The following is a 22,360-nucleotide window of genomic DNA, read 5'->3' as shown; positions in this document are numbered from 1 at the left end:
CGTAATGAATTATCTTCAGTAGATGCTGTCCTAGGCACCCTTGATGTGCGTAGCGACTGATCTTAATCTCATTCAAGATATGACGGTCCTGCTAATCGGCACATGTTGCTTGCTCATATGCATAAGATAGTTTGGTTTTGAAGTGACTTGTAAGATAAATCTGAGTTTCTTCCTCATAGAGGAAGTGTGATCGTTATCAGAGATCTGCTCAAGTGTGCCTTTGGTCCTGCCCAACTTAGACAGTGAGACACTTGATGATCGATCCTTGAGACTCCTCTCTTGTTTAGATTGTGCTTTTCCTTTATGTGCTTTTACTTTGTGACTTTGTGTGCGTGCTTGCACTGCTTCTTTGTATTCTTACTGATGGATGAAGTATTATACAGTAAATATTTAGTCTTTTCCCGTTTCTTCTTTAGTGATAGAGAGTTCTGCATGGTAATTGGATTTCCAGGTTGTGATCATCCTAAACCTGAGGTGAGCTGCAATTCAGTATTTTTAATTGACATGATAATCCTAACCCAGTCACTTGACTCCCCTGTTGCCCAAAACTGAGTATTCCAAATGAACCAGCACATTAAGTGTGTAAAGCTTTGAAAGGTAAGCATGCATGCTATTAACTCCATTTTCACCAAAGTTTACACTAATAAATCACTTCGTTGCGAATGGCAATTGAGTGATGATAAATATTTGAAATTTGAACTTGGGCAGCAGCTCAGCGGAACAAGAGCCCTATAAAAAATGTGGACTTTAATTAGAAGAAGCTGAGCTTAAGCAATGTATGCCTATTAGCCAACTTTGGGTGCCCAAATTTCTCTCTTGGGTGGCCTTAGAGGCATTTCTCTACTCTTGGGTTGTGTGGTAGGGTTGGGCTAGTTTTGAGCCTTGGACCTCTTGCTGGTGAAATTCATTCTTCATTTGACAAAAGACAAAGCCAATGCATAGAAGAAACGAGAAAGATTCGTTAAATCAAAGGGCCTGGGCCTGAGTAGAATTGGGTGGGCCAGAGCCTTTAGTGGGACTTGGGCTTCCACTTTTGTTTGGATTTGTTTTGTTGTTTTTAATTTTCTTTTTTATTTAGTCAATATGGATCGGGAATCTGCGAACTCTCTGCTTGCTTAGACGAGATATCGCCAAGGTTGGTTATGCTATCTATGCCTCTTTGATGCCCCATGGGTAGTGATGACTAGATTTTGGATGCGCTTCATGGGATTTTAAAATGTTGAATTGCTTATGTAATGACTTTTTTTGTGGGCAGGTCGTTATGTAATCCCGCTGGATTATAAAAAAGTTGACAGATCGTTATAAAAATAAAAAAAATTAAAAGTACATTTTACCAAACATACAACAACTTAATTTCACATCCAATTATTTTCACAATATAGTAAAAGCTGTTTATTTTAAAAGCACTGTTATTTCAAACTAGGTCGAAGTATATGCACAACTGCCACATCATATATATGCTTGATCCATTGAGCATCTGAGCCTACTTTAATTTATTTTTATTTTTTGAGAAAAGGAGATAACTTCATTCAAATATCCATGGCCAGAAGGCTCGTACATCCAATACTGTCTTACACCAAAATCATAAATGATCTAAGCTATCAGACAAAGGACACGTGACCTTCACTGCTAAACACATGCGCTCACTTAGTGATCCTACATACAAGAGATCAAATCCTCACTACAAGCCTCTCTTTGAAAAGTAAACCTAATCGCCTAGAGACCTCAATTGGTATACAACTAGAGAGAACTAAGAAGTAAATAGAAAAGAACTTAATTTCAAGTACTAGGCAAGGAGACCCGGGAACCAAAAGCTTCCATTTGCCCTTATCTCGAGAATCCTCCGTTGTTACTACTCTAAAGGATTTGCTAGAGGCACGAAAGTGCGTAGTTCCCTAACAAAATAGAGAGTAATACTAACCTAGGGTTCCCAAAAGTAAACTAACCTAGAAACAAGAAAACACAAGGCAGGGCCCAAAGAGAAACCCCAACCCAAACTTCAGCCGAAAAAGGCCCACAACCAGTGCCCAAGGCCAGGAGGTCAAAACTACAAGGTGGGTCGTACCCAGCCCTCCCGGCCCAAGTCGTAGATCACCTTGCCGCGCCTCTACCTCCGCCTCCCAACCAGTGGCATCGAACCAAGCAACACGACACCATCGCCGCCCGATCAACGATAAGTGACCGCGAACCTGATCCCACACCAAACTGCCTTTGCCTGAAGATCCGAACCAACATCTGATAACCGTCGACAGCCAACCAACCAACAATCGTAAAACCACAACCCAGCCTGCCGACGGCCGACCACCACCAGACATCCCTCCGCCCCGGCGAGGTCGCATACCCGCTCCAATCCAATCCCACCGCCACGACACATCCACTAGCTTCAACCGGGAGAGAGGAGGGAGAAACACCCACCGATCTCATCCTCCGAGCCTAAAGCCCGCCTCCGAAACTAAATTACCCTTCCGGCCACACCTAAACGTGCGCCGGCTAGGCCAGAGGCCGCATCCAACAGCGTTCTAGAGAGAGAGAGAGATTGGTTCTGAGTCTTCTTGGTTAAGTCTCTGCGGAGGTGTAGCCTACTTTAATTTATTGTAGCATGAGCATAGGGATTAATTGGCTGTCAAAAGATTACTCAATGGAAGTCGAAGCAGCTATAATTAAGTTTGCACCATAATTTGCTTTGCTTCAACCGGAGTTAAGTAACATGAGCATGAGCTTTCATTAGGTCTCGTCTAAACGCAAAAGCAAAAGCAAAAGCTTCAATGATTAAAGGCATATATTAAAAAGTTAGTATAAGGACTATGGAGACTGTAAAGGCGCGGACTCACCTTCACTCAAAATGAGTCATTGCTATATCCCAAAAAACAAAAAAAGTCATTGCCCACTCAAAAGTGCATAGACTCTCAGCATGGTGACTCAAGGTCTCAAGCTCAACCAAAAGTTGATGGTTTAAACTTTAAAGATTCGGATTCTTCATCAGCAAGTAATCCTTGTTACACAAGTTCTGCATGCATTAAGTTTGCACCAACCAATACGAGGTTATAATACCAAAACGATTTGAGTAAAGTAACAACAAATACGGTTAAGAAGAAATAATTTTTTCTCATCTAAACATGAAAAAGAAAAATCCATTAGTTCATTTATTAGTCTGGATCTGGATGAGAAATTTCATCTATTTTCCAACAGTAAATTTTAGTTTTAGATATTTTTAAATATAAAATTTCCATACTCACAATCTCACATATTACAACATGAGCCAAATCAAAACAAAAATGTTAAAGGTCAATATCATGATATATAAGAAAAACTCTGGTTCAACATAAAATGCACTTTTACTCAAAAAATTTATTGATTAAATGTCTGTTGCAATACAAAACTTGGTCAAATAGTAAAATTTGAGCAATTTAAAATGAAAGTATTGACTTACATTATCAATAACGTTAGGTAATTGGTCTTGTCTAAACATATCTATCTTTTGTATAGGGTATTACCGTATTAGATGTCCGGTAAGTTTCTAGGTTTCTTAATTTATATGAGATCTTCTATTTCTTAGGAAAGCAAAAAGCCAAGCATAAAATTAACGAGTACTAGGGAAAGTACTTTTGAAAAAAAGAGTACTAGGGTACTTTTGAAAGGCATAAACTCATGGTCATTCATTCCTTCTCAGAGTCATTACCCACCCAGGAAGGAAAAGATAAAGTCAGCCTCAGTCATTCTTTTAAGAGATTGAGATCAAAGTTGGCTGAGCCCCAGAAAAGCACCATCTCAGCCTTTGTTATATAAATAGGAAGAGTCTGCAATGAACCAAACGTTTTGTAGACCAAAGGGGCCCCACTGACGTGGCCAATTATGATCCACAAAGAGTGCTGATTTTTTGTTGACTGGTAAGTCTCTGTTAATTGTAAGTTTTGTGCCGTGATGGTAAAATGAGGAGGGGTTTCTAGTATTTTCCCTGCGGAAATATCTCCGAACCCAGGTTCGTATTGAAGTCATTTGCCTCGCTAATCTGTCATTCGAGTTATCTCTTCCCCTTAACGGAAGCTGATTAAAAGCAGAGAGAGAGAGAGAGAGCAAACCAATCCCGGCACCAATCAGCCTAATTACCTCCGACTCTGGGTCTCTCATTCTTGTTATCCGGATGGTTTTGATTATTGTCATTCAGTTTGATTTTGGATGGTTTGGCAGCTGTGTTGGTAAGTCGATGACGGCAATTTGTAGGCGGCAATGGACACTCGGACCCCGAAAACCTCACCTCACCTCACCACCAGAGCACAATTTCGTCTATACAGGTTCGTTCCCATATTCTCTAAATTCCTTTCCTTTTTGGATGATTGTATTGAATCTGGAATTTGTAGCAGTAACTCAATATGTTGTCATCTTTATACTATCTCATTTGCTAGGATGGTCCGGAATCTCCAAAATCTCCAATAGCAAAGTCTCCATCCCAGAACTCTCTTCGTAATGCTAGTCTCGTTGCCAAAAGGAAAATGTTTGCTGAGTCCCAGGTTGGAAGTTCCAGTTTCCATAAGCTTTTGGAGCCAAAGCCCACTCAGAGATCTGCAATTACTCCTTATAGAATTGTTCTTGGTAATATAAAAAGACAAGGTATGTTTATTTGCTTTGAATATGTCAAGCAAGTTGTTGTTAGCGGATACATAGCTAAGCTTGATTGGTTTATATTTTTGTGATGCTGGTTTGGGGTGGTACCACCCTTTTTCTGGAACAGCTTGTTTATTCTGACAATGTTTGCTTGTTTAGAAGATTGATTGAAAGGGAATGATTATACAGTCATTTGTTTTTGTTATGTTACTTATGCATGTGTTGTCACACCCCAAACCCGGGGGTGTGACTTAAGGGGTTCTCAAGTAAGAGAAATTTAGAAAAAGACCAAATTTGACACAATTGAAGTGTAACCTTAAGGCAGCAACAGTTCAGCCTAGGGGATTTTGAAAATGAACCGTTTGAACTCTTTCGTAACTATGATCTTGTGCTTTACACATTGATTGAGATTACTTGATATTCTCATCGAAGTATTGGTTTTGGGTTTTCAAATTCCGATACATACTTTTATTACTATAAGCTGACAAAGAGTTCTGGGTAATCATGTCTACTGCATTGGAACTAATAAGTTTGACAAAGAGTATAGTCCAGTAAAGACTTGACTTTAAAGTTTTAGAGTTCTGTGAAGCATCCCTGATGGTTATTCACTTTTATTTTCTTTGCTCCTCAGATATGTTTCCAAATGACACCAAACTTAATTAGTGAGAATGCTTGTCCGGTTGTCCTCTTTAAATTGAGATGGTTCTTGGAGACTCCTCCCTGTTCATTGCTTACATCAGATTTGTATCATCACTTTTCCATCCAAGAAAATTGGTATCAGAGCTCAAGTAGTAGATTTAATTAGGTAGTGTCTAAGTGTGTTATATAGTCTAGTGACCATTGCAGCTTTTGTGCTTGGGTAATGAATTTAACTTTGTTGAGGGTCAGTTGCTAGATTCATGATTTCAGTTTGATTGAGTTAATTTATATGATTGTGTATCATCTGTTCAGATAGTGAAAGTGTTGCATAAAGACACCATTTGGCTTTTGAAATCTCTAGTTATATCTCAGCATAATTTTTGGTTATTATTTTGATTCATCCTTCAATATTGATTTCAGCTGAGCTGTGTTTTCTTTAAAATTGGACATTCCAACACTTTCTCCAAACAAGTTTCGTCCAAAACAAAATAAATTTGAACCCGTAGCTCCTTCCAAAAGAAAAGTCAGTCAGCTGGAATTTTGCAAAAACTGCCCTGCAGCATAACCCTCTTCGGTATTTCTGTTTCTCAACTTATTGGCCTCCAAATATTCTGAAATTTTGACATATTTCTTTTCTGTTGGTTAACAAAGGATCTGGAAAGTTTCGTCTTATTTCGATGTGTAGTGAATTTTCAGTGATTTTTCCAAATTTGGTCTGCATTTGGAAAAGTTCCAGCACTCTAAATGTCTCCTTTGATTTTCTGTTGAGATTTGAACTTCCACTTGAATTATTTAACCTCTGGTTTTTATGTATATTGAACCATATTTCCCAATGCTCGTTTCAAAACTGATTTCTTGTCATTTGGACTTACAATGAATTTTTTGGTGGCCTTTGCTGCTGCAATATTTTTCTAAAACCTGGCAGTTCAGTCTATCTGCATCCTTCCTTCTCGAACTCCGATTTGCTTGCAAATTTAGGATGTCTTTCTTTACCATGGTTACTTTTAGTCTGGAAAGTTTCAAGTTCATTGCTGCAGAAATGAAGTTTTAGTAAATCTTCAAAGTTAAGTTGTTCATGCCTTAACTCTCCAGCCCACTTATGTCTCCCTTTCATTATAACTCTATTGCATCAGCTTTCAGTTCTTCATCTACAGTTTTCAAGTTCAGATAATGTATTTGTTGCTTGATTAACATATAGTTTCATTTGGTTTAATGTTACTTACATTTCTTTCTTCAAATCAAAGTCCATCCCGACGTACTTCATACTTTTAGGCTAAGATTGTATCGATCTTGGTCTTATTCACATTTGCTCTTACTTGAGAACCCCTTAACTCATACCCCAAGTTTGGGGTTGTGACATGTGTATGTTCTGTGGGTACAGCTTATGAAGACACGAAGACAATTGGAGCTTCTTCTAGAGGATCTTCCTTGCGATTTTAATCTATCGGAGTATTATGACACATCAGATGAACTTATAGTCTCTCTCTCTCTCTCTCTCTCTCTCTCTCTCTCTCTCTCTGTGCAGACACAAATGTGCCATATCTGCATGCATATAGACTTCTTATGTAATGTTGAATGACAAGTTGACAACCATCATTTTTTCGCAGCAATCATGTGGATCTGGGATCCTAGCTGATGGTCGGCTTGCTGATTTGATCCGAAGAGTTGCTACGTTTGGGATGGTATTAATGAAAGCTCGACTTGCGCCAGATGTGCTTTTATTTTATTATAGAAGAAGTTGCTACCCCAGGCTGAGCTTGGCTTCCTCAACATAGGAAGCCGCCCCTCAAGAAGAAAGAGCTCTGCTGGAATTGGACATCTTCGGGCAATTCCATGGGTGTTTGCATGGACTCAAACCAGATTTGTCTTCCAGCTTGGCTTGGAGTTAAACCCCTTGTTGATCTTTTTGAGAGCATCAAACACACCAGCCATAAAGATGTATGAGAAGGTGATATATCTTTAACTTACTTTTGATAGCTACTTCCAGATTTTCACTTATATAAGAAAGAAAACAAACGTGTGAAATCTGCTGCCATGCGTTCCCTTTTATGAACTGAATTTTAGCATATTTAGTTAGTACTTCCTAGATGGAATAGATGCTTAAACCAGGTTTTGACTTTTGCAGAGTCCCATATTGAATCTGTCATTCTTGCCAAGATTATAGGACCTATGCAGCCGTACTTCCTAATTCCAATCTCTACCTCATGTTTTACGTTCTTTTTTTACCAAGCTTTGTCGTTGTGACTAGGGAAATGTTTTGTTGGCAGGCCATCCCTTGGATGAGAAATTATAATGGTGTATGGGTGCTATATTTTTACATTTAGACTCATGAAGATCTATCAGTGATTGTCATCCTTTCCAAAGGTTTCTTTTAGGGGATGTTTCTGTGGAATCTGACAAAAGAAGAGAATTGTTTTCAACACTCTCAAGTTCGACAATGTGATGCTTAGAAGCACAAAATTGGTTCATAGCTCAAGTGGTGACTTAGAATGATTTATTGGGAAATTCTTTACATTCCTATAAAAGGCTTTTATTTCGAGCAGTAAAACATTACAAAATTGTCATGATGTAATTTGGTCGGAATTTGCTTTCTCAAAATTTGCTTTTGGATTGGAGTAGTTTATCATACATCAGATGCATCCCAACATGGCTATTAATTCCAATCTTCATGATACTACATTTTCCCCTTCTGAAGTTCTGATGTAGATCGAGGGCAATTTTCAACAAGAGCAACAAAAGCAAGAAGAAATTATTGTATCAATTCCAAAACATGAATGCTTCAACTAATAACTAAATCACAATTAAACATTTCATCTATATTATTAGTTTATTACAAAAAATAAAAAGAACTTGGTGCACATAAACATCAATGGACAGATGAGTTCACAGACCATAAAAGGAAAGATAACCCAAGCTCTTGGAAGATATAATTTTGTAATACACCTCAAAAACAAAAACAAGTTACCACATTACTAGGTACATAAGGATTTTGTGCGATCTAAAAATTCGTAACTGGAAATCGGTAACTTTGAGATTACCCATCTATTTATAGCGTATTTATAGGTACTTTGTAACAAACCCGATCCGCGGTCATTTTGACATCAGACAAAGTGGTCAACTCTTTATATACTTATACTTCCCTAAGGAGAGCTATACCAAGAGGAGATAAACTTCTAGAAAATTTTAAATTAGTTTATATAGCCCATATCCACAAGAGTGTGAGAGCTGACATATCGAAAAAATAAATTGCGAAGGATAGGTTATGAGCATATTAGTTTTATATGGTATTTAGAGTTTAAAGTTGACCTAATAGATTAAGACCCAAAAACGACAAAAATAGCTGAAATTTTGACCATAATCATATCTTCTTATCATAATAACATCCAACGGCCAATTTTGATAAATTATGCTCCTCCACCAAGTTGCCCTTGGAATGTATAATTTGTCAATACACCTAATAAACAAGTAATACCACATTATTAGGCATATAAGGATTTTGTGCAATCTAAAAATTCGTAACTGGAAATCGGTAAATTTGAAATTACCCATCTATTTATAGCATAGAGAATGTAAAAAAATTAACCAGATCCGCCGTCATTTCGACATTTGACAAAGTGGTCAACTCTCTATATACTTGTACTTCCCTAAGGGGAGCTATATCAGGAGGAAATAAACTTCTAGAAATTTTTATATTAGTTTATATAGCCCATACCCACGAGAGTGAGAAAGCTGACATATCAAAAAAATAAATTGCGAAGGACAGGTTATGAGCGTATTAGTTTTATGTGGTATTTAGGATTTAGAGTTGACCCAGTAGATCAAGACTCAAACGATGATGAAAACAATTGAAATTTTGACCATAACCATATCTTCTTATCATGATAACATCCAACGGTCAATTTTGGTAAATTATATTTCCTCCACCATGTTGCTGTTGGAAGGTATAATTTTGTGATACACCTAATAAACAAGTTAGACCCCATTACTAGTCATATGAGAATTTTGGGAGATCCAAAAATCCGTAACTAAAAATCGATAAATTTGAGATTACCCATCTATTTACAGCGTATTAATAGGTACATCAAACAAAGCGGTCAACTCTTTATATACTTATATTTCCCTAAGGAAAGCTATACGAGGAGGAGATAAACTTGCAGAAGTTTTTACATTAGTTTATATAGCCCATATCCACGAGAGTGTGAGAGCTGACAGATCAAAAAAATAAATTGCGAAGGACCGGCTATAAGCATATTAGTTTTATGTGGTATTTGGGGTTCAGAATTGACCCAGTAGATCGAGACGCCAATGACGACGAAAATAGCTGAAATTTTGACCATAACCATATCTTCTTATCATGATAACATCCAATGGCCAATTTTGATAAATTATATTTTCTCCACCATGTTGCTCTTGGAAGGTATAATTTTGTAATACATCTAAGAAACAAGTTGGACCACATTACTAGGCATATAAGGATTTTGTGCAATCTAAAAATTCATAACTAGAAATTGGTAAATTTGAAATTACCTATCTATTTATAATGTATTAATGGGTACTGTGTAAAAAAATTAACCCGATCCGCCGTCAATTCAACATCAAACAAAGAGGTCAACTCTTTATACACTTATACTTTCCTAAGGAGGGCTATACCAGGATGAGATAAACTTCTAGAAATTTTTACATTAGTTTATATCCCATACCCACGATAGTGTGAGAGCTGACATATCGAAAAAATAAATTGTGAAGGACCGGTTATGAGCATATTAGTTTTATGTGGTATTTAAGGTTTAGAGTTGACCCAATAGATCGAGACCCAAACGACAATGAAAATAGCTGAAATTTTCACCATATCCATATCTTCTTATCATGATAACATCCAACGGCCAATTTTGATAAATTATATTTCCTCCACTATGTTGCTCTTGAAAGGTATAATTTTGTAATACACCTAAGAAACAAGTTAGACCCCATTACTAGGCATATAAGAACTTTGTGCAATCTAAAAATTTGTAACTGAAAATTGGTAAATTTGAGATTACCCGTCTATTTATAGTGTATTAATAGGTACTGTGTAAAAATTTAACCCGATCTGCCGTCATTTCGACATCAAACAAAACGGTAAACTCTTTTTACACTTATACTTCCCTAAGGGCAGCTATATCAGGAGGAGGTAAACTTTCAGAAATGTTTACATTAGTTTATATAGCCCATACCCATGAGAGTGTCAGAGCTGACAGATCAAAAAAATAAATTGCGAAGGACTGGTTATGAGCATATTAGTTTTATGTGGTATTTAAGGTTTAGAGTTGACCCAATAGATCGAGATCCAAACGACAATGAAAATAGCTGAAATTTTCACCATATCCATATCTTCTTATCATGATAACATCCAACGGCCAATTTTGATAAATTATATTTCCTCCACTATGTTGCTCTTGAAAGGTATAATTTTGTAATACACCTAAGAAACAAGTTAGACCTCATTACTAGGCATATAAGAACTTTGTGCAATCTAAAAATTTGTAACTGAAAATTGGTAAATTTGAGATTACCCGTCTATTTATAGTGTATTAATAGGTACTGTGTAAAAAATTTAACCCGATCTGCCGTCATTTCGACATCAAACAAAACGGTAAACTCTTTTTACACTTATACTTCCCTAAGGGCAGCTATATCAGGAGGAGGTAAACTTTCAGAAATGTTTACATTAGTTTATATAGCCCATACCCATGAGAGTGTCAGAGCTGACAGATCAAAAAATAAATTGCGAAGGACTGGTTATGAGCATATTAGTTTTATGTGGTATTTAAGGTTTAGAGTTGACCCAATAGATCGAGATCCAAACGACAATGAAAATAGCTGAAATTTTCACCATATCCATATCTTCTTATCATGATAACATCCAACGGCCAATTTTGATAAATTATATTTCCTCCACCATGTTGCTCTTGGAAGGCATCATTTTGTAACACACCTAAAAAACAAGTTAAGACCACATTACTAGGCATATAAGGATTTTGTGCAATCTAAAAATTCGTAACTAGAAATTGGTAAATTTGAGATTACGCGTCTATTTATATTGTATTAATAGGTACTATGTAAAAGAACTAACCCGATCCGCCGTCAATTCGACATCAAACAAATATGTCAACTCTTTATATACTTATACTTCCCTAAAGAGAGCTATACCAGGACGAGATAAATTTCTAGAAATTTTTACACTAGTTTATATATCCCATACCCACGACAGTGTGAGAGCTAACAGATCGAAAAAATAAATTGCAAATGACCAATTATGAGCATATTAGTTTTATGTGGTATTTAGGATTTAGAGTTGACCCAGTAGATCGAGACTTAAAGGATGACGAAAATAGCTAAAATTTTGACCATAACCATATCTTCTTATCATGATAACATCCAACGGTCGATTTTGATAAATTCTATTTCCTCCACCTTGTTGCTCATGGAATGTATACTTTTTGATATAACTAAAAAATATTTATATATTAGATTGCTTAAAAGGTTCGAGATTTATTATGTAATCTCGGTAATTATATTAGATGTTTGATTTTTTTTTCTTCCAAATTAACCTTTCATCGTGTTGTCGCTTTTGAAAGTCCACATATTATAATGAACAAGTTATACAACACTAATAGGCACATTGATTTTACTTTCTAAAAACCAAATCAAAATTGATAAATTTCTTTTTCGACCTTATAGATGTATACACTGAGTAGTTACACACGTCATGTGAAATTATTGGCATGGTTGTTGGTGATACGACATCTGTCAACCTAATAGTCATAAAACTAACTTTGGTTTGACGAAATGGATCGAAGTCAAAACATTGATGAAATTGGCTGATTTTCCTACAGAAAGCATAGTATATTGCTAGGGGTCATCATGGGCCGGGCTAGGGCCGGCCCTACCCTAAATTTTAGGGCTTAGGGTCGGGCCGGGCCGGGCCTGGCCTAGTCAAAGTCAACAAAATTTAGGGCCGGGTAGGGTCGGGCCGGGGCTTAAATATGTTAACCTTTACCCGCCCGAAAAGCCCGATCCGTTAGGGCCGAAAGGGCCGGGTCGGGCCGGCCCTCAAATAGGGCCAAATAGGGCCGAAATGGGCCAAAAAGGGCCTTATTTGTTTAACAAAAAAAAAACATTATTTTTTTTCTTCTCAAAATATGGCTTAATGGTATATATTGGTGATAAAAGACTCATTGTTTTTTATTGAACATATTTTATATTCATATAATACTTGTAACTTATAACATTTATTAATATTACTTAAGGTGGTTATATTCAATTAACTATCTATATAAATCTCCCAGTATTAATTGTTGTGTAAGAAAGAAAATAGAAATTAAAGAAAACAAAACTTATGAAATCAATTACAAAGAAAGAGATAAATTGCATATTATAGAAAAAAGAGAAATGTAATTAAAAAATAGAAAAAATAAAAAAAAATTATGGCTTATTCGAGTGTGCCAAAAATTTCGAAATGGAAATTGATCAATCTGACAATGCTCATGGAGGGTAGCAAGCCTAATAAACTAGTTATACTACATTACAAGGCATATAAGGATTATGTGCGATCCAAAAATTTTGAAATGAAAATCGACTAATCTGAAAATTCTCATATGTTTATACAACATTGATAGGTATTGTGTAAAGAAATTAGGCCGACCTGCCGTGAATAAGGCGTCCAACGTAGCGGTCAACGCTTTGCACAAGCAAACTTCCCTAAGGGGAGCGGCACCATGCGCGGACAAACGTTGCGGAATTTTGACATCCGTAAGTAGACCCCATACCCATGAGAGTGTGGGAGCTGAAAGATCGAAAAAAGTGAATTGCCAAGGACCAGTTAAGAGCATATTTGTTTTATGTTCTATTTAGGGTATTGAATTGACCAGGTAGATCGAGGTCCAACCGAAGGCGGAAATTGCTGAAATTTCTACCACTAACATATATTCATATGAAAACAACATCCAGCGGTTCATTTTAAAAAATTCCATTTCGTCCCCCATTTTGCTCATGGAGGGTAACAAGCCTAATAAACTAGTTATACTACATTACAAGGCATATAAGGATTATGTGCGATCCAAAAATTTTGAAATGAAAATCGACTAATCTGAAAATTCTCATATGTTTATACAACATTGATAGGTATTGTGTAAAGAAATTAGGCCGATCTGCCGTGAATAAGGCGTCCAACGTAGCGGTTAACGCTTTGCACAAGCAAACTTCCCTAAGGGGAGCGGCACCATGCGTGGACAAACGTTGCGGAATTTTGACATCCGTAAGTAGACCCCATACCTATGAGAGTGTGGGAGCTGAAAGATCGAAAAAAGTGAATTGCCAAGGACCAGTTAAGAGCATATTTGTTTTATGTTCTATTTAGGGTATTGAGTTGACCAGGTAGATCGAGGTCCAACCGAAGGCGGAAATTGCTGAAATTTCTACCACTAAAATATATTCATATGAAAACAACATCCAGCGGTTCATTTTAAAAAATTCCATTTCGTCCCCCATTTTGCTCATGGAGGGTAACAAGCCTAATAAACTTGTTATACTATATTACAAGGCATATAAGGATTATGTGCGATCCAAAAATTTTGAAATGAAAATCGACCAATCTGAAAATTCTCATATGTTTATACAACATTGATAGGTATTGTGTAAAGAAATTAGGCCGATCTGCTGTGAATAAGGCGTCCAACGTAGCGGTCAACGCTTTGCACAAGCAAACTTCCCTAAGGGGAGCGGCACCATGCGCGGACAAACGTTGCGGAATTTTGACATCCGTAAGTAGACCCCCTACCCATGAGAGTGTGGGAGCTGAAAGATAGAAAAAAGTGAATTGCCAAGGACCGGTTAAGAGCATATTTGTTTTATGTTCTATTTAGGGTATTAAGTTGACCGGGTAGATCGAGGTCCAACCGAAGGCGGAAATTGCTGAAATTTCTACCACTAACATATATTCATATGAAAACAACATCCAGCGGTTTATTTTAAAAAATTCCATTTCGTCCCCCATTTTGCTCATGGAGGGTAACCTCAATCATTTAAATGCAATGTATAAGTCATACAACTTTAGGAGGCAAATTGGTATAGACCAACATATTTGTAATTAAATTTGAAATTTTTATCTTATATCTACGCACATCCATTGATGAAATATTTAAAAATGTGATGTAAAAAAATTAGCACATTTTGCGGTTGTCACGCCATCTGTCAACCAAGAAAACATACAAGTGAATATGGTTGACCAATCCGATCGGGTTCGAAACTATGGTGAAATTGACTAAATTTTTAATCACACGCATAATTTATTGTAATAATCACATCCAACGGTTGATTTTCTCATTTTCTTTGAATTGATAGAGGTTGCTCTTTGGAGTGTATGATTTATAAATATAGATTTATAAAAAAAATTAGTGTCCATTCTCTTTGGAGTGTATGATATAAAAATTAGATTTACATAAATTAATTGGGTTCAAATGTTCAATCTAATACACATTCTCTAAAATAACATATTTCTTATTTCTTTTTATGTAAATATGTAATATAGAAAAATAATAAAAATAAAATATAAATTTTAGGGCCGGGCCGGGCTAGGCTTGGCCCTTTCGGGCTCAATCGGGCCGGGCAGTAGGGTAGGGCTGGGTTTCATTTGCATGACCCTTACCCTACCCTATTTGAGAAAGGGTCGGGCCGGCCCGCCCTAATGGAAGGGCCGGGCCGGGCGTGCTTGGAGCCCAAGGGCCATATGATGAGGCCTATATATTGCACTCATCTCTTCTAGTGGTCGGTTTCTCCGTATCCATATGTCTTGATAGGGTTTCCCTTTGAGAAACCTAATATATATAGAATATAGGTATTGTTTTATAAATTTAATTACAGCTGACCAAGTGGATTGAAGTCGAAGCTATGATTAAATTGGCTGAATTTGTTACCACATCCATAAAACAATGTGATCCACTCATCCAACGGTCGGTTTTTCCAAATTAAGTTTTCATCCCGTTGTCACTTTTGAGAGTCCACATATTCTTATATGTAATGAACACGTTATACAATACTAGTAGGTAAGTAGGCACATTGATATTACTTTTTAGTAACCAAATTGATAAATTTCATTTTTGACATTTTAGATGTATCAACCGAGTAATTACACATGTCGTTTGAAACTATTGGCATGGTTGTTGGCAAATATGACATCAGTTAACGTAATAGTTACAAAATTTAATAATAAGTCTCGGTTATCCTTATAGGAATCTAATGTATAATTATAGTACTATTAAATTATGATAGAGGCATAGAGCGAATTGATGGAAGTCGATATGAAAACAAAATTAACTGAATTTTTTACAGTAGACATAAAATATTACAATTATTTCATCCAATGATCCGTGATTGGTAATTAACTAATTACGTTAATTGCCGACCCAAAACCAATGTATAATCAAAATCACATACAGTGACAAACTGACAAGCATATAACTCTTAAAGTCTTGATGCTAGTGTTAAAAAAAAAAAAAAATTACTTGCTTAGAGCAAGTCCACCAGAGGTCATAGTCATAGTCATAGTCAAGAAAAATCTGATGTGGTGACCTTGCTCTCAATTTCCCTACTTGCACCGTTGGTTTTTTAACCGGGCAAAACCCACCCCTTCTTGACTACAGCCAAGAAAATAGTCATACCCATGACATTTTCCTTGCCCAGCCAAGGCTTGTGCTAGCTCGACCCACACCCAAACGTGGGTGACAGGAGGAGGAGAGAGAAGAGGTCAGGCGACCTCGGGGGCAGCAGCAGCAGACACTGAAGCAGCAACAGCAAGCATACCCGCCTGGGGTTGCTTCGATCTCCACCTGGGGGCAGCGTCTGGGCGGGCTGAGGCGACGAAGCGGCCGGATGAGGTGAGGCGACCTCGGGGGGGGCCGGGTCCTTGGCCGGAGGACGGAGAAAAATCCGGGTCGGGTCGGACCTTCGTCTGGTGCAGCTGCGAGAGAGAGAACTGGAGGGGGGGAAATGAAAAACTGAAAATTTAAGATCCTTTTAAACAAAATAGAATTTTTTTTTTTTGGCTATTTATGGAAAATTTTCAGATTTCAAAAATTCATAATAAATTCATACGAACTTCGAATATTGCGTTCCACGTATGCACGAGATTGTATCAACGATCTCTATAACTTTCATGAAGGAAGTTTTCCCAAATTATGTATGTGTAAAAAGTCGATTTTCGAGACCCCCTAAAATTATATAATAATGAACAGTGTTGACCGGGCAAGAAAAACAACGGGTGTAAACCCATGTCCAGTGGCAGTGAATAGTAACTTGACTGGTCAAATTCTTGACTTTTCGACTTTGCCTTTTCTTGACTACGGGTGCACTTGCTCTAACGAATTGGAAAAGGCATTCAAATTTAACATTTCAACATCCCGCGTTCAGCAGCTTGTGCAATTTCACTTCCCTCTTAATTTTGGACCTCCCTCCAAGTCCCCCATTTTAGCTTAGCTATCAGTTTCATTTCTTTTCTCTTCCCATCACCACAGTCCTCCACTTACTTGCCGATCTCCATCAGCCATGGCATATCGCTTTTATAATTTGGTCTGGGTTATCATTTCATCGCACTCCAATACTCTCCGCCCACTGCCTGTGCTGCAGTGCTGCACCACCACATCTTCCAAAACCAGTGCACAATCGCCACCCTCTTCAAAACCACCCACAGTCTAAGCAAAGCAAATTCGCTCAGCACGAATGGGTAATCATTCTCTCCATTTCAATTTGTAGGTAATGGGTAAAACCCAAATTGGGATCTCTTTCTGAGTTTGATTTTGGGGTTTCTTTTAGATCTGAGGATGAACACGCACCAACTTTTCAAGACGCGAGCTTTAATTTTTAAGCAAATCTAGTTGATGCTGATTTGCCTTTTGAGAATTGCTTAGCTTGGAATGTGGTTTGTGGTTATTGGTTCAGCTAGACCTTGGGGTATGATTTTGATGTGCTATGGTTTGACCGAAAGTGTTGTTGATTGTTAGTTTTGTGTCTAGAATTATAGAGGTTGTATGTGTTTGGAATTTTGAGAATTGCATATCATTGACTGTCTTGAAATGTTCTCTTCTGCCTGCAGTGATTACGGGGTGAAAGCTTTGATCGATTTTGAGTCCTTGATCTTACTCTGAAGAAGAAGAAGAATCGCCCAGACACTGAGAAGGTTTTGAGGTTAGTCACAGTCCAAGTCTGAGGCATATATATATTTTTTTTTCCTTTGCTGCCTTTTGTGGATGCATTCTTCTAAAGCAAGCATCAGTTCGTTGTGAATTGGATCCTTCTGCTGTAAATTCAAGATCTTTAAATACCTAATTCGGATTTGGAAAGTGCTTGAGAATGCAAGACTGGACCTATCTATGTTTTCTTACGAGTTACGACTATATTCTAGGTGACTGGTTTGAGGAAGAAGCTATCTTCACTGTTGTGACTGCAGGTGCTAAATAAGACAACTGGTACTTTCAGCAAATCTCCCTCCTGTTTCTTCAATACTGCTTCTAAGGTTGCTTTGGAGTGTTAATCTTTCTTGGTGTTTTGATCGGTATTCCTTTTTGCCCAAATTTGCTTATTATGTCTGAAAATGGTTGTGGCTATTGATGTTAAGGTTTGTAATTTCTTGCAGAAAGTTACAAACCCATGTTTAGTTTTTGACTTTGGAATTAGTTTGTATAGTATTTCCACTTTGAATATTGTTTTGACTGTGAATATTAACCGATAGCGCATTGTGATCATGGTCTAATTGCTTTAGTTGTAAAAAACTTTGTCTTTGACAAGTGACAACTGATTTATGCAAAATAATTGAAATAAAACTGAATTGATTGATATATGCGCATTTTCTTGTTATCGTTGATATAGATGGACACATTCTCATTATCAACATGCTCTTTTCATACAGGTATCATCCTCATTAATATACGAACGGAACCACTTGTGATCTTACAAAACAGCTTCGAGATACTGAAATATGAAGCTATGAACTTTATTTAGTTTTCATTTTTCTGTTCCCATCCCTCTTCTCCTTACTCTATATGCATTTTGCAGGTGAGATTTGTATGCTCAGAGCTGAGAGCTATGATTAGTTCAATTACATAGATATCCACCTGCAAGTATGCAGTTGCAATTAAATGCCCCACACTTTGCAAGCATCCGTAAGCCTCTATCTCTTTTCCCTCTGTCTCCCTATTTAGTGAATCTAATGGCTACTTTCAACCAACAGATTATTCCAGTCAGAGAGACCGGTATGGCAGACCATTAATTGTAATGTACTTCCCAAGGATTACAAGGAAACCCAAGTTGAGGATGAAGAATCTAAAATTAAGCAGATAGTTATGGTCATAGACAGTGAATCTCATTCCAATGATGAATCTGAGAAATAACATTTTATAAATTCAGAAAATTTTGTGAATGCTAATGATAGGCAACCTCATGTAATCTTGTATTCTTTTGCACCTTTCACAAGTCATTGACTGTCCTCTAACATTGTTGCCCTTATATTTCGAGATGGATATCACATCCTGAATTGATACTAGTAAATCAGAATGTTTATACCATGTTTATACCGCATTTACTTAAAAGCAGCAAATATGCTTTTTTATAATTCCAGAAATGGTGAAAGGCGGGTTAGATAAACTACATGGCACCAATATTAGTCTTGGAACGGTCGGGAAAATGCCGGATCAAAGACATTGATCATCTGGAACACCATCACCATAACTAGATCCTTGACCTATTGTTATTATACATGTACATGCATGGTTGTTAAAGTCGCAATTCTTATTGGCAGAGTGATATTCACTTTGTTCCCGCTGAATTCAGTAGAGCTAAGTACTCACTTATGACTTCACCTTGTCTAGTAACTTCAATATCATAGTCAGTGAAAGCATCTCCTTGTGCTAGTTCTTCAGCAAGTTGGCTTTCCATTTCTGAATCACGCTCTGATGCATTACTAGACGTTGAAGGACCTCCAACTTGACCATTTTGATTATCAAGCATTGACGCAAGAGAATTTGCAATGTCAATTGCAACATCAGATTGACTATTGTTGTTAGCATTGACTGCAGGAATTGCCTCAGATTGGTTAGCTGCATCTGTGGTGTTTGGTGCCTGTCCCGAGAGCAGTGGACAGATTGCTTGGTCCATTGTCCCTCCACCCTGCAAAGCTAAGACTGCTGAACACAAAGTTGTAAACATCAGAGTGAGCACGATTTGGCCTCACAAACATAAACCAAGTATAATAACATCTGTTTTATGTACCTAATGATCTGTCAAAGGCCATGCGTACAAAAGCTTCAACTGAAGCATCTACTGCTTGGCACTGTAGTTTACTTTTCCTCGATTCAAGATGTTGCTGCAAGTAAATAAATTTAATAGTGTTCATTCTCTAAATAAACTTCAAATAGTGTTCAAACAAAAATGTTCAAGTCACCTGTATGGAAGAATTGGTCTGTGGATTTGTCAAATCGAATGCCTTCTCCACTGTCATTTCCTCATAGTGCTTCAGCAGCAAGCTCCTTTTCAAACCTGCAAAGTCAAGAAACTCTTAGGATGACTAACGACTATACAGGGCTGATGGAAACATCTTGATTGCTCATCCTCGGTGCCCTTTTTGTATCTCGTTCTCTGAAGCCCATAATCATCACAAGAGAAAGAGATTCATCCAGCACCTGAAGCTGGAATCCACAACCAAAAATACATGTTAATTGGATTTTGTTGAAACTAATGGTTTCACTCAGAAAAGTGGGAGACATAGAATACCAGCAAAATGTGCTTGATAAATTCTGTGGAAACTTGAAAAAGGAAATCCATCTTTTTTTTTTAAACAAAATTTGTGCACTTTGCATTTGTACGAAGAGAAGACTTGACTGTAAATTGAAGTACATTTTATAAGTTTGGACCTCCATAATCCTATCTACGAGAGGCAAACATTCAGTGCATGACATGGCCCTTCTCCTTTCCAATTACCTGGGTGAACAACTCTTGTACAGAAGTCAACACCTTCATTGACTTATCAACCTGACCACGGTGATACGCCGCCACCCCTTCCAGCAGCTCCAGTATCAAATATCTATAATGAGAATCAACAAAGTAAGTAGACCTGCGTAGTGTAGACAAACATTCAGATATGTAGTAGAAGTAGTCACAGTGCACGCTCTGGATAACGACCTGCCTGAAGGAGTCTAACACGAGAAGAGTCCTTTCCATGAGCTCGTTCAAGACCTTCTCTGGCTTTCTCAAGGCGAATTCTTGCCACTGAGAGCCAGTTGATGTCTCTAAGCATGAAATAACACCAAACCATATCGATTTGCAGTATAGAAGGATTATCGACCAGCTAAAAGCAAACAAAACATGGCGAATGTTATACACTCATATTGAAACCAATCTAACAAAGTGAAAGGCAGATTGATATAGTTTAACTGTCAAAGTTACACAGCCACATGTACTTCATAGTAACACAATGTCTACAATAAAGTAACTCACTCACCTTAATAACCGATGGATCGCAGAGAGAAAGCCTCCTACAAGAATGAAAAAAAGGAAGAAAATACAAACCACAGAGTTTAGGAGACATAAGCTACTGTAACAAGCATGGACAAGCCAAGTAACTTGCAAATTTCATATGAACGAAACTATCGTTGCAAAAAGGCACCAGTAACAAACCTCCTCCATGCTGAGCACTTCCATTGCATCTTTGTAATTTTGTGCTTTAATCAGTTGCTTTGCATTGGTATGTAACATCAGGCTCATCATGATTGCCCTGTCAAACAACATTTCAAATCTTACTTCAAACTCAAAATGGAATTGCATCCCCTTAATTTCTCATAGAAGGATCTAACTTGAGAACAGAAATTACTGAACCCTGATTAAATCATACTGCTGATCAGTCTCCGATCCCATTTGTACTTTCTTCCCACTCTGATTTTCAAGTACTATGTTGAAATCTTCAATTGGCAATGAACCATCAGCATGTCTCTTCGACAGCGCAGTTGGAGCAGCCCTATAAATTTAATAGATACACAGCCTGGTCATAACCAACACACAGACATATACTAAAACGAAACATACTAAACAAAACACACAGGTATGAAATATAACTTTTCTTCTGAAACTTTTTTAAAGCTCATAGATAACTATAAGTTGTAGATAAAACTCACACTTTTCTGACTACCAAAAACACTATTAAACCCAGAATAGAGTGTTCATCAGATAAACAGCCACCAGAATCATACAAAAACACACTCATATGCAATGAAACTGATTCTACCACCAAGCCAACTAACATAACCAAAGTTTTCATAAAGCTAAATTCTTTCATCAAAATCAAACAAACGCATGAATAACACAACCAAATTTGAACAACTTAATCAAATCCATGGCATAAACTATTATATTCGATATGAAAATTGTAGAATCTAACACGACACGGCGTTATATCAAAATAACCCAGAATCTCAATTCAAGGAACTTGTAATGTAACACTTAACATCGAGACTAACCCAGAATCTCATCATTAAGCATAATGTCTATACTATTTTCATAATTAATCGAATGCAGATTCCCATATCAGAAATCAAACCACTCCATGCTCAATCCCAAAATCGGCAGATGCAATTTCTTATTCCCTTCAATTTCACATTTCCTCCATATACTAAACGACTAACAACAACCAAAAAAAAAAAAAAAAGACTAACAACAACAAATCGGAGCAGAGATAGTCACAAAACCTGAGTCTACTCCTTCCTTCCGGCAGCCAATACTTACAAGGATTTGCCTTATTTCGCCCTATTTCGATAATCTGAAACTCGGTTTTCAAAATACAGTGGGCTTTCTTTGCAGGTCGCAATCTTCTCGGTAAAATGAGATATCCTTTGCAGATTGGCATTTTGTAGAGATGAAGGACGACGGCTCTTGGAATCTTATCTCCTCCTCGATGCAGCTGCCTCTCCCCTTCTCCCCTAAAAGCCCCTGCGGTAACTTCATACTTTACAGTTTCATCAAACTTGTCCTATGTGAGTTGACTTGGTCAGTCTAACAGAAAAGCAGACGGCATCTGGTGGTCTACAAATGTGTTGGTTCA

At 37.4% G+C, this 22,360-nt stretch overlaps 1 protein-coding gene and 2 long non-coding RNA genes across 19 annotated transcripts; 2 read left to right on the top strand and 1 right to left on the bottom strand.

Annotated features, from left to right (window-relative positions):
• The first annotated feature begins 3,837 nt into the window (after positions 1 to 3,837).
• Positions 3,838 to 7,886, top strand: LOC112166660. 5 transcript variants are annotated; one of them, XR_005800156.1, is made up of 5 exons: positions 3,838 to 4,292; positions 4,404 to 6,718; positions 6,849 to 7,189; positions 7,367 to 7,418; positions 7,509 to 7,886. It is a non-coding gene; the product is annotated as an uncharacterized LOC112166660 (long non-coding RNA). The 5 variants fall into 5 exon arrangements; XR_005800158.1 differs by having other exon boundaries at positions 3,842 to 4,292; positions 4,404 to 4,608; positions 5,234 to 6,718; positions 7,367 to 7,886; XR_002923364.2 differs by having other exon boundaries at positions 3,907 to 4,292; positions 4,404 to 4,608; positions 6,623 to 6,718; positions 7,367 to 7,886.
• Positions 7,887 to 16,653: 8,767 nt separating this feature from the next.
• LOC112166661 lies at positions 16,654 to 18,757 on the top strand. 4 transcript variants are annotated; one of them, XR_005800160.1, is made up of 6 exons: positions 16,654 to 16,999; positions 17,089 to 17,226; positions 17,369 to 17,460; positions 17,678 to 18,181; positions 18,328 to 18,434; positions 18,503 to 18,757. It is a non-coding gene; the product is annotated as an uncharacterized LOC112166661 (long non-coding RNA). The 4 variants fall into 4 exon arrangements; XR_005800162.1 differs by lacking the exon at positions 17,089 to 17,226 and having other exon boundaries at positions 17,723 to 18,181; XR_005800161.1 differs by lacking the exon at positions 17,089 to 17,226 and having other exon boundaries at positions 17,678 to 17,890.
• A 132-nt stretch (positions 18,758 to 18,889) lies between these two features.
• LOC112166659 lies at positions 18,890 to 22,360 on the bottom strand. Of its 10 annotated transcripts, none has more exons than XR_005800153.1 (9): positions 22,008 to 22,359; positions 21,158 to 21,280; positions 20,944 to 21,040; positions 20,768 to 20,801; positions 20,449 to 20,555; positions 20,248 to 20,350; positions 19,712 to 19,955; positions 19,540 to 19,633; positions 18,890 to 19,454 (listed from the first exon to the last, which is right to left on the bottom strand). XR_005800153.1 is itself a non-coding variant. In XM_024303533.2 (8 exons), exons 6-8 carry the CDS (start codon positions 19,766 to 19,768, stop codon positions 19,078 to 19,080), a joined length of 528 nt encoding a protein of 175 aa, XP_024159301.1. In that variant the 5' UTR covers positions 19,769 to 19,806; positions 20,248 to 20,350; positions 20,768 to 20,801; positions 20,944 to 21,040; positions 21,158 to 21,280; positions 22,008 to 22,353; the 3' UTR covers positions 18,890 to 19,077. The 10 variants fall into 10 exon arrangements, 2 of the variants coding, with proteins under 2 accessions (XP_024159301.1, XP_040362693.1); XR_005800152.1 differs by having other exon boundaries at positions 19,712 to 19,806; positions 20,449 to 20,614; positions 22,008 to 22,358; XR_005800151.1 differs by having other exon boundaries at positions 20,449 to 20,614; positions 21,137 to 21,280; positions 22,008 to 22,354.

The sequence above is a fragment of the Rosa chinensis genome, chromosome 5 (assembly GCF_002994745.2).
Source record: "Rosa chinensis cultivar Old Blush chromosome 5, RchiOBHm-V2, whole genome shotgun sequence".
NCBI classification, from domain to species: Eukaryota; Viridiplantae; Streptophyta; class Magnoliopsida; order Rosales; family Rosaceae; genus Rosa; species Rosa chinensis.
The sequence above is the reverse complement of the archived record's forward strand: the minus strand, read 5'-3'. Positions and strand labels throughout refer to the sequence as shown.

Excerpts from the sequence above, each read along its gene's own strand:
- LOC112166659 (XM_024303533.2), bottom strand. The coding sequence starts at position 19,768 with ATGACAGTGGAGAAGGCATTCGATTTGACAAATCCACAGACCAATTCT. Across the intron at positions 19,634-19,711 it reads AGACCAATTCTTCCATACAG|CAACATCTTGAATCGAGGAA; the intron begins GTGACTTGAACA and ends ATTTACTTGCAG. Across the intron at positions 19,455-19,539 it reads GGCCTTTGACAGATCATTAG|CAGTCTTAGCTTTGCAGGGT; the intron begins GTACATAAAACA and ends CTTTGTGTTCAG.